Source organism: Siphateles boraxobius, unplaced genomic scaffold (genome assembly GCF_051911475.1).
Source record: "Siphateles boraxobius isolate OS27281-9 unplaced genomic scaffold, OSU_SipBor_1 46, whole genome shotgun sequence".
Classification (NCBI taxonomy): domain Eukaryota; kingdom Metazoa; phylum Chordata; class Actinopteri; order Cypriniformes; family Leuciscidae; genus Siphateles; species Siphateles boraxobius.
The window spans coordinates 15,842,136-15,854,520 of NW_027509097.1; the positions used below are offsets into that span (position 1 = coordinate 15,842,136).

The window sequence follows — 12,385 nt, forward strand, 5'->3', positions numbered from 1 at the left end:
CAGATTGTACAGGTGCGTGTACCCTGATGAGCACGACATGGATTTTGAATGAAAGCAATCTTTACAGATGTGAAACGGTTTCAGGGTGTATGTGTTGTCCCTGTAGATGTCAAAACAATTGGAAACCTTTAAGACCCATTTGGAGGAGTTTGCCAGCAAGCATAAACAAGAAATCCGTAAAAACTCTCAATTCAGGGTGCAGTTCCAAGAGATGTGTGCCACCATAGGGGTTGATCCACTTGCATGTATGTTTTTATCGTAAATGTTTCCCTTTATATGTCATTTTATTATTTACCGTAATATTAGTGTAGCCTACACAGTGTGCTCATATGAAATCTGTATAATTGAAATTATAGACTCTAAGTATATAAATTATTGTAAATGAATTAAGACTTTTTTATTATTTATACTCATTCATATATTATATAATAATTTATAATACTATATTTACAAATTATATATAGTATAGTTATTATATAAATTATACATGTTTTTAAGTATAATTATAAATAATTTTCAGAGAAAAATTGAAAGTACCTTATGAACTCTATTCTTTTTTTTGTGCAGCTAGAAAAGGATTTTGGTCTGAGATGCTTGGAGTTGGAGATTTCTGTAACACTTTACAATAAAGAACATTAGTTAAAGCTGCGGTCCGTAGTTTTTCCTATTTGTCACCATCTCTGTTCGAAATCTGCAATTATTAGTGGAATTATCAACTTTACCCAAATATACTCACTTTACGTGGGTTGTGACCATAGACTGTAAAAAAGGTTGTGACTCACGGCACAGCGCGGATGAATCCAATGTTTTGAGGAGAATGTGCGGCCGTCAGTCACTGAGCCGCTGTGGATGGGCTACTGTCACTCGGAATCACAGATTTGACTTTTTGGAAGTTTGACCAACATAATAATTTTCACCGGTATGTCATCTGAACAAGTAACTTAGTGTCAAGACAAATGAAATATAAGATTATTTTGTTTGTATGCTTTATTTGTTTTGTTTTCAAATATCATTAATAGCTCAACAAATGGCATCCAGAAGTTTAGCCGTCGTTATGCTGAATCAACCATTGCAAGTGACATCAGCAAAATTATGGACTCGATGGTTCAGAAAAACTTTGTAAACTAACAAACACTTGTTAGTGTAAACACTTGGACCCTGAAGTTAGGCACGTCGTGACCTTCCAGGTCACAGATTTGGGTTGCTGGGCGCCAGCCTGTCCCTAACAACAAGTCAGTCAATCTCCAATAATGCCAGTTGTTCCTTAAAGGGTTAGTTCACCCAAAAATGAAAATGATGTCATTGATGACTAACCCTCATGTCGGCAAAAAAATGCAAGTCTTCCTCTGTGTGGAAATCCTTAGACATGTTTGTGAAGATTGTTTTGTTTCCAGCGTGCATCTCCCTCAGACTGTAAACGAAGCTCGGGCGCACCAGACACACGTCAGCAGCGTCTTACGTCAGCGGACTCGTGAACGCGGATCCCCAACAGAACCGGAAGAGAATACAATGCTGAATAAAGTCCTAGTTTTTGTTATTTTTGGACCAAAATGTATTTCCGATGCTTCAAAACATTCTAACTAACCCACTGATGTCACATGGACTACTTTGATGATGTCTTTATTTCCTTTCTGGACAAGGACAGTATACCGTACATAGATTTTCAATGGAGGGACAGAAAGCTCTCGGACTAAATCTAAAATATCTTAAACTGTGTTCTGAAGATGAACGGAGGTCTTACGGGCTTGGAGCGACATGAGGGTGAGTCATTAATGACATCATTTTCATTTTTGGGTGAACAAACCCTTTAACCTGTAACCAAGAAGACTTAGACACACACACAGACACACAGCTTCTTCCAGGTTGAATTTGGTCAGGCTCTAAACAGGAGAGTCTTCTCAAAACATCAAGTTAACATGTTATTTATCTCAAGAAGAGGACACTTTAATCTAACACTAAAATAAAGCTTTAACAAAGAAATGGTCCCTTAATGACCCCTGTGACCACAGTTATCAGGGTACCCTAGAAATGCGGATGGATGTATTGACACATATTAAAGAAGTCCATAGTTAATTTCTGGAAGCCGAGCTAAATGAGCAAGCAATGTTACTGCATTCCTGGCATTGAGCCAGACCCCAGTCACTTCTCAGATATTCCATACAGAATACACGAAGAACATTTTCAATAATCACACTGGTAACTTCTATAACAAAGTAAACTTTCATAAGCCTAGAGAAGTCTTTATTTAGAAAGAAAAATATTGATTAATACCTTGATTATAATCACTCATTACATATGCACTGAAGCAGCAGTGGATTCCAGAATCCACTTCTTCAATGGCATAAATCTGGTTTATTATAGTTAACTAAAACTAAAACCATAAAAATGGTTACCTATACAATACCCTTTAACTGAAATAAAATATTAAAAAATCAACCTATTTTTATTGCAACATTTCTCATTTTCCTTTAGTTTAACTTCGCCTATCCTTAAATAACTAAAACGGAAATAAAAATCAATAGACTGTAAACATTAAAAAAACTAATAAGAATAACAAAAACACAACTAAATTACTTAACCTAATTTAAAATATGAATAAAAAACGATATATAATAGTATCTCAAAGATATTTTTTAAAAAAATAGCGTAAATATTTGAGCACGGTCCAACAGAATGATATAAGTTTAACTTCATATGCCACATAAAAAGGTAGAAAGGTAGGACATCTAGTGGTGAACATATGGCTACAGGTGAAAATGTCACATTCTCAAAACTTTTTGTTTTGGTAAAAAAGAAAAGTCCGAAATATTTTATAAAAATATGTTTTATTTGCTTTAAATGTTTTTCACTGTATATTTTCTTGATGCTCAGATGATGAGAGTGAAACCACAGCCATATGACTTGCTGAACCTGTTATGTTTGTTGATAAGCAGGTGTTTCATGGATGGATCATTGACGTATCTTTCGTACAGTAACTGCCTTTGTATTTTCTCCTCTTTTCTGTTCTTCTTCTTCTCTCTCTCTGCAGTGACCTTTTTCTCTGCCAGTTTATAAATGAGAAGAAGTCCCTTCTGCTTTCTGCTGGACTTCTGGCTGGTCTTGTTGCTGCTTTCAGGCTCCTGTACGTCTGTCTTTTTCCCCTTTGCAGGAGGTGGAGTAATATCTGCTGCCTGCTCTGTCTTTCTATCTTCTATCTTTGCTTGTCTTTCAGGCCTTCTCTTTTCATCTTCTCTTTTTTTCATATGTGTGACTTTTGCACTGTCTCCATCCATCTCCGTCCAAGCAAGCTTTGCTTTTGCTGGTGGTGAAGCTAATTCAGTGTTTCTCTCCTTTTTCATTCTCCTTTCTTGTCTCAGATCCACCTCCACTATTTCTACACTGTAAAAAAATAAATGTTCATGATTTATCATCACAACTTTTTATCTTTTGTCAAATCAATTTACATAATGAATGTGGTTCATACCATAATATTTTGAGTTTCTATTAACTAAACCAATTTCCTTGTATTTACTCAAATATTTTATTTCAATGATCTCAAAATTTTAAGGCAACCAGGTAACTTACTTTAAGTTAAACCAACAATAATTGTTTACTGTGTACACACCTCGTCATTTTCATTACAATAGTTTTATCTTCAGCCTCTCTCTCCTTTTTTATCATCTCTTCCTCAGCCTTTGTATCTTGAGCAGGACTGACATCCACCCAAGCATGTTTTGGCTGTGCTGGTGGAGTTGCACCTGGAAGTTTTATAGTTGAAGAGTATGTCTGTCTCTCCTTCTTTGTCCTTCTCCTCCCTCTCCTTTCAGGTGGACGCTCTTGCTCCTCCTCAGCAGGTGCCATCTGAACCATCAGTGGTTCTGCCACAGTGGAGAAAGATATTTGCTCCTCAGAAGGTGGAGTGAGATGCCAAGGTGCTTCCTGAACCATCAGTGTTTCTGCCACTTTAGTGAAGGAACTTAGCAATTCTTTTTCAAGTTCTTCAAACTGAGCCATCAATGGTTCTGCCACAGTGGAGAAAGATGGCAGTATTTCCTCCTCAGCATGTGCCTCTTGAACCATCAGTGTTTCTGCCACTTTAGTGGAGGAACTTGGCAATTTTTTCACCTCATCAGGGGGAGTTTCCTTTTCAGCCATCAGTGGTTCTGCCACAGTGGAGAAAGATGTCCATGTTTCCAGCTCATCTGGTAGAGGGTGTTGCGGTGCCACCTGGATCAGCAATGGCTTTGCCACTGTGCAGGAACGTGGAAATATTTTCACTCCAGCATGTGGAGTTTGGGATTCAGGCTCCTCCACTGGAATCATCAGTGGTTCTGCTGCACTGAAGAAATCTGGAAATATTTCCAGCTCAACAAGAGAGTCCTCATAGTCCAACTCTTTCTCCATGTCAGTGTCTTCTGGAGGTCTCTGGATGGGCTCCTCCTGAATGCTGCTACATCCTAGGTTGCCATCACTGCACTGTCTTGACAAGTGGTGTTTTGGCAAGAAGAAGCTTAAGCACCCAAAAACTTTGCTCAGAAATGTCATTTTCGCAATGGATCGCAATCGATCACAATGGATTGACAAATAGGCACTTTTCCAAAAATCCAATATCACTAACAAAAATCAATTCTCTGATATGTCTGCTATGATACTTCTGCAATAGATTGATAAAATATCCAAAAATCCGATTTGAATATGGCAAATATCAACAGTCTTACTGTTACAGTCACTGCTAATCGCTGTTTTCTCCTCCTGAACTCAACAGACTGATGCTCAACTTGCACTTTACCGCGGCCCGAATATTATGACATCATAGTGTTTTATAATGGAATTCTAAATAGCAGCCGCCATTACGGCCAAAATCCTTCATTTGAATCTGCTGAGCTCTTTTCAATAAATCGTTTGATTCGGTTCACAACTTCTCTGAACGAGTCGTTTATGATGACAGATAACTAAATGACAATGAATCAACGTCTAAGTTTCTCGTGACATCGAAACAACGTTCTTTTGTTCTGTCCTACCTTGTCAGTTTTTCCTATACCGTAGCGCAAAATTATAGCCATATCTATCGGTTCATACTACCACATCGTCCTACTTCCCGTTTCTGCTTCGCGTCTGTGACTACATCAAATAATTCAGTGTAACTTAGCCGAAGATTCTTATTAGGCCATGGTAGGGTGATTTTACAGTGAAAAGTAACGTTACCTGGTCAGATTGTCCTATGAAATAAACGGGTAGGATGATTTTACGGTGCAAAATACCTCATAAGATTGTCCTGCCATGAAATAAACAAGTAGAATGATTTTACAGTGCAAAATACCTCATCAGATTGTCCTACCAGTAGAAAAATATACAGATAGGATGATTTGAGAGTCTAAGTTTTTAATCTGTAGTCCCTGGACAGATGTTACAAATTTAACCTTAAACAGATGATAATGTAAATTGATGATGTAAATTGAAATATGATTAGTTATTGAGATAATTTATAATCACGCAGAACAATATAGAAAAGATATTATTAATCAAATTCATTTCAAAATTCAAAATCATGCAACACAGAGGCACAATACAAAACAAGTAAAACAATAAGTTATTAATATAAATATGAACTAAATAAGACCGCATTGTGCTGCAGACTGTTATCAATGCAAATGATAAAGGGAAATACATTCAAACTACACATTTTTTGCAAATAAACCCATTTAGGCTATTGAAGTTGCAACATTTAAAATGTGCCCATCTATTGCAGTTCTCACACTGTACCTGAAAATAAAAGAAATTAAAATATTTGTAAAAATCTAAAACAATATAGAATCTAAAAATATGAAAAGAAAAATAAATTTAAATAACATAGTTAAAAAAAAACAAAAAAAAACATGGCACATAAAGTTAAACTATTGCTTTTTGGGTGTGTATTATAAGTTGTATACCATTTCAATCATGCTTTCGTTGGGGTCGTCTTCTTCCAGCATGCTTCAAAGCACACAGTACTCCTCTGCATTACCTACACATTTGTTAACATTAAAAAGATAAATATGAATTCATTGGACAATCATATCATAGTGTACTAAATGTCAACATAAACGCCATGAAAAATACTATCTCAAACCTGTTCTGAAATTACATTAAATCAAATCATTCTTGCATTACTTTTTGCATCCTTCGAGTTATTTTCTACTCTATGATTTTCTTCTCTATCCCCTCTGTATATTTGGATATTCTTACTTGATTAAATACATTTTTCAGAGTGAAGATAGCATCTCCAGAGGTGTACTACATGACATACTGTACATTACAATACATACATTACTACGGTATTACAAAATTAAAACAGCACTCACCTCGACATCCAAGTGTGCAGGCTACTTTCATGCGTGCTGAGCTGACTGCTTCAGGCGTAGTCTGAACATTGCTGATCGTTCCTGTCAGCAGGTACTGTTCAGCAAACTGAAACATTAATTGACAGATGATTTAACTCAATTCATTATAACATTTCCAGACCTGAAGCCACTTGTGCAAATATATGAACACATACATTCAATACCAATACTCCACAACTGCTGGAATCCAACTGGAGGTCGTGCTTCAGGGTCCGTAATTGCCACTGGGCCGTTGGCTCATTACACCTCAGTTTAAAAAAATTCCTAGATGTCGTCGAGAAATTTGTACTGTTTAGAATCGGATAGCATTAAAAAAAAGATCTAACAAGGTTACCTCCAGTTCCGCAGAATTTTATGTTCATAAGAACGTTCATTTCCCATTGGTCAATCAGAAGGAGGTTTTTTTTAGGCATGTTGATAATCTAGAATATTATGTCATGTAATCATAAGGTTTTGGTTTTGAAATATTTTTAGATCACTACTAACAACTACAGGAAGCTGCTTGGTATAGACACTATCAAACTCTGAAATACTTGTGCAAATGGAATAAAAAACATTTAAATTATTGACCAAAAGCATCAAAGAATCTCTACAGATTATGGAGAACATGTTAACACTGGGATTTAGTTATTTGCAGGTGAATATAACACATATGAATATAAGTGAATGGTAGCATTATACTGAGGACAAATTCCAAATGGAAGTGAGCATCCCTATGCCCTACTCCCTTCAAAGGGCAGAGCCCTTGAAGTGGGGAGTTTGCAGTGAGCAGGGCACTTACGTGACATTATGTAGCCGTTTGGAACGTACTTGGTGAAGGGAGCGATGAAAGACAATGTAATTTCCTCATTATCTTCATCTGGGAATGTTCCCACTCTAAAAAAAAATGTTTATAGACAGACTCACAACTTTAAAACTTGCAGTGTGTCATCTTTGACCCTGCATTACCTAACACATTTCTTCCTTATGAAATTTATTTAAACATAACATGACAAACATTTGTGAAATATATCACGAACACGAAGAAAACAACTTGCTCTGTTGGTTAGTTAACTCGAACACTCCCACCATCTAGCTTTAAAATGAATCACGAGTATTCTATTGGACAATAGCCCAAGATCACTAAAGAAGAAGAAAAAAAAACATTTTCTATAATCTCACTCGCAATGTACTTTGAGAAATACACACGCACCACAAGAATCCAATGTGCTCCAACGTTCACAGGGCACAGCCAAATGTCCTCAATGGGAAACGTCTCAGGTTACGTATGTAACCCTGGTTCCCTGATAGGGAACGAGACGCTGCGTTTGAGACGCGATGGGAACGCTCTGCGTGATTACGTCGTGAAGCACGTGTAAAATCAGTCCAATGGAAACCCACTACGACATAGGTGACGTCATAGACCAGGAAACTATATAGCAGCCCTGAAATCAGACCGCGACAGCTTCTGAAAAACCTGAAGCAAGTCGATCAGGGCATGCAGGAAGTATGGCAGGCAAACGCAGCGTCTCGTTCCCTATCAGGGAACCAGGGTTACATACGTAACCTGAGACGTTCCCTTTCAAGGGAACTCGAGCTGCGTTTGAGACGCGATGGGAACCCCATACCCACTACGCCATAGTGACAAATGCCCGTTCTGTGTGAAGTCCTGCGCACACTAAGAAGCAAGCAACCTCGCCCCAGGAGTGGAGAGGTCAAGGTCATAAAACCTGACAAATGAATGCGGAGAGGACCATCCTGCCGCATTACACACGTCAAGAAGGGAAACTCCCGAAATTAAGGCCATATAGGCCGCCATACTCCAGTAGAATGGGCCCGCACAGCCATAGGTGAAGGCTGTCCCACCGCTTCATAAGCCAATGAATAGCCTCGACTATCCATTTACTCATCACCTGTTTAGATGCAGGGCATCCTCTCTTGAGTGACCCAAAACAAACAAATAATTGCTCAGATTTACGCCACAGAGAAGCTCTGTGAATGTAGGCATCTAAATCCCGGACTGGACATAACAGGTTAAGCTGTTCCTGATCTGGGGTATTAAAGGGAGGAGGATAAAAGGCCTGCCGCACTATTGGGCCCCCAACATTTAGTGGGACCTTAGGAATATAACCCGGTCTAGGGTAGAGGAATGCTTTCACCATACTAGGTGCAAATTCCAGACATGAAGGAGCAACCGACAGGGCATGTAAATCACCAATTCTCTTGATAGACGAAATAGCAAGGAGAAATATAATCTTTAGAGTGAGGAATATTTCTGAAACCTCCTCGATGGGCTCGAAGGGAGCCAAGGCCAGACCCTCAAGTACAATGGCCAAATCCCAAGCCGGTGCTCTAGATTGCAGTGCAGGCCTGAGCCTCAATGTACCACGGAGAAAACAAATAATAAGAGGATCTCTCCCAAGAGAAGAAGCCCCGAGAGGGGTGATAAGCAGATATAGCCGCTACGAACACCTTTAAGGTGGAGGGAGATAATCCAGCAGAGAAACGGTCTTGAGGAAATCGAGAACTGTACCAACCGGGCAGTTAACAAGATTTAAAAAACGTTCTCCACGCCATGTAGAGAACAGTTTCCATTTCAATGTACATAGTTTTCTCATGGAAGGAGCTCTGGATTGAAGGACGGTCTCAACGACCTCAGTCGAGAGACCGGATTCTATGAGCTGGGCCCCCTCAGAGGCCAAGCCCACCGTTTCCACAACTCCGTTTAACCCTTTTCTATTATGTGCAGGACCCATAGAGAAATATTTGGCAGAAGTTTCCACGCTGCCAGAAATTCAGATAAGGGGAACCAGTCTCTCGAGACTGGCCTCTGGATTTGCTTGAACAATCATTTCGGTGCCCTGAAACGGCGAACCGGCAGGGAACAACCGAACCGACCGTTCTACAACCCTCCTCGGAGGATTGCACGGGCACGCTGACACCTCGGTGCCCTGAAGCGGCGAACCGGCAGGGAACACCCGAACTGTCAGCGCTGCGACCCTCCTCAGAGAGTCGCACCCCAGTGGGAGCCGAGGAGAAACGATTTCTCAAAACCGTCCCTCCTTTTATTTTTTCGACAGGACTTCTTGTCTAAGCTTTATTAGAGATGACGACAGTCCTCTTTTTATTTAGATCTTGCCTACCTCTAACAGCTTAGTTCCTACGACCCTCCTCGGAGGATCGTAGGAAAAAGCAGACACCTCGGCACCCTGAAACAGCGAACCGGCAGGGAGACCGAACTGACTGCTCTACGACCCTCCTCGGAGGATCGTATGGGGACGCTGACACCTCGGTGCCCTGAACGGCGAACCGGCAGGGAACAACCGAACTGGCAGCGCTGCGACCCTCCTCAGAGAGTCGCACCCCAGAGGGCGCCGAGGAGAAACGATTTCTCAAAACCGTCCCTACCCCGGAGGGGACCACCCTTAGAAGCCTGATAGCCTCAGCATCAGGTCTTCTTCTTTGCACTCTATGCCAGTTTAAGGAACATAGATTGGTGAGGAAGAAACCTCTGGAACGCCGCTGAAAGGTTTAGTTTTCTTGAAAGCGGAGCGTCCAGAAGAACAGACATTTTTATCTTTCTTTTTCTTTATTTTTATATCAGAAAAACGTATACATATAAACATATATATATATATTCTCGAATATATTCTCAAATAGAGTCAATGCTGACATCTTCACATTCATCTATGTCCTTAAATACTTTACCCACCAGTACTGCCTCATAAAATTTATTTATTATTAAAGATGGCTGGTGGGTAACGTCGGGGTTAAAAATGATGACGCCGACTCGGGAGAGAGAAAGCTCGCAAGCGTCTCTATAATCCAAGGCACTGTCATACCATGATACTTAATACCCATAACATTACTCTAGTTAAGACGTTTGGGTATTAAACACATAAAATAGAAACCGGTTTATTCCACGATCTCGACACCTCAGTGTGGAGATAGGGAAAAACCAGTAGTCCCCGACGAGGAGGCTGAGATACAGAGTTTTCCTGTTTTTTTTTAGATACATTTCATCTAATAAACTCTTTTTATTTTCACTCTCATAATGTTCAGCTGTCCAGTAAATATTTAACTAGCAACAGCATTAGAAAAACCTCCTTTAAAAAACTCATCTTTACTCAACAGAGTTATGAGCTGCCCATTTATTGAAAAATCAAACATCTGCCTTTTTCTTAATACTTTTATTTGTTTTGTTCACTTTTTCTTAACAAAACACTAACGATACCAATTCCTCGGAACTGGAAATCGCAGCACACTGGATCTGCAGGTGAAAGCTAAGATAGGGCGGAGCCCGTCCCAACCCACGCTGTCAGATCCGTTTGCGAACCCCAAAATGCGAGTCACAGCCGTGTCTAGGCAACAGTGGGACCCGCGCGGGTAGCGCGAACCGAACCATTCTCCTCAAAGAACGATCGGCGAGAGCGGAGCGTCTTCATAGATAGACTCATACAATGCACACAATCAGCCCCCTCGAGGACTGACTGGGCATGCTCCACTCCCAAACAAGCAACACAAAGCTGATGTGTGTCCCCACCCGTAATATAACGAGGGCAGGGAACAACACACCGTCTATAATCTTGCTTGCCCGCCATAATAGTGATAGATTGGGCTTGACAGACAACAATAAATAGACAAGGACAGATATACAGAGAGCGCTTGCTGAAGGTACAGAAGCTGTCGCGGTCTGATTTCAGGGCTGCTATATAGTTTCCTGGTCTATGGCGTCACCTATGTCGTATTGGGCTTCCATTGGACTGATTTTACACGTGCTTCACGACGTAATCACGCAGAGCGTTCCCATCGCGTCTCAAACGCAGCTCGAGTTCCCTTGAAAGGGAACTTGTTTTAAAAAAAAAGTGTTTAATAACAAGTTTGTGATGGTTCCAAAACACGTAAATAATATCTACATTATTACTTTCTGGAAAGCTAAATTACCTTTACCTTTTTCCTTTGTAAGTATATAAAATTAAATTAGTGTTCCTAAATAAGTAGACATTCTATACATACCTGTTGTTTTTCAACGACCAGGTCCAGGTATGCAACAATAACCTAAATTAAGAAAAATAAACATGAATATAAACAAACTAAACTTTTTTTTGTGAGAAAAAAAAAACCTTTTCAATTAGGTGACTCTTAAAATCATGTTCTGGGTTTATAAGTCGTTTAGACAACCGGACGATTGGAAAGAAAGGCCACCCATATCATAAGAATAAATAACTTACTTCATCAGAAAGCCACTCGGCCCTTGCAGTGAGTGAAAAGAAGAGTCAGAGTTTTGTAAGGGGTATACAGTTAAAGACCCAGAACCAGATATGAAGAATGAAGACTCAGAGTCAGAATTATAATAAATTAAAAGAAGTTTTACTGAAGATAGTTTGCAGTTTCATCAGCAGAAGTCAGCTTCATACTCAAACAGGAGTTCGTAGGCCGCCCCGCTTACAGTTACACAGATCACAGCAGTTATACTATTTCTAAGGTCTAAGCTACGTCATTGCTTACAGGATTAATGATTCTCATTGGCTAAGAAATAGATAAACAGTAATTTTTCCACACATATACAGATAGACTGAAGCATATCTCCATCGATTATGCAGCTGAAGTTTAGGCACGTCGTGACATTCCAGGTCGCAGATTTGGGTTGCTGGGCGCCAGCATGCCCAGAACAACAACTCAGTCAATCTCCAATAATGCCAGTGGTTCCTTAACCTGTAACCAAGAAGACTAACACACACACACCGACACACAGCTTTTCCAAGGTTGGATTTGGCCAGGCTCTAACTATAAACAAGAGAGTCCTCTCAAAACATCAAGATAATGCGTTCTTTCTCTCAAGAATAGCTAAACTTTAGTCTAACTGGAAAGTATAAGGCTTTAATAAAGAAATAGTCCCTTACACTATTGGCTTCAATGACCCCTATATGTTTTAACACGTTGAAGACCTTTCTCAATCAAAAAACATATTTCTGGAATCTGGGCTGAATAAGCAAGCACTATTACTGTATTCATATATCAAATACAGACATTAAAGAATACGTGAA

General features: G+C 39.7%; 1 protein-coding gene across 1 annotated transcript; it reads right to left on the bottom strand.

The window, feature by feature from the left end:
* Nucleotides 1–2,832: 2,832 nt before the first annotated feature.
* On the bottom strand, nt 2,833–4,062 carry LOC143710286 (uncharacterized). The gene is made up of 2 exons (XM_077201268.1): nt 3,605–4,062; nt 2,833–3,378 (listed from the first exon to the last, which is right to left on the bottom strand). The coding sequence occupies exons 1-2, from the start codon at nt 4,057–4,059 to the stop codon at nt 2,868–2,870; spliced, it is 966 nt and encodes a 321-aa protein (XP_077057383.1). The 5' UTR covers nt 4,060–4,062; the 3' UTR covers nt 2,833–2,867.
* Nucleotides 4,063–12,385: the final 8,323 nt, after the last annotated feature.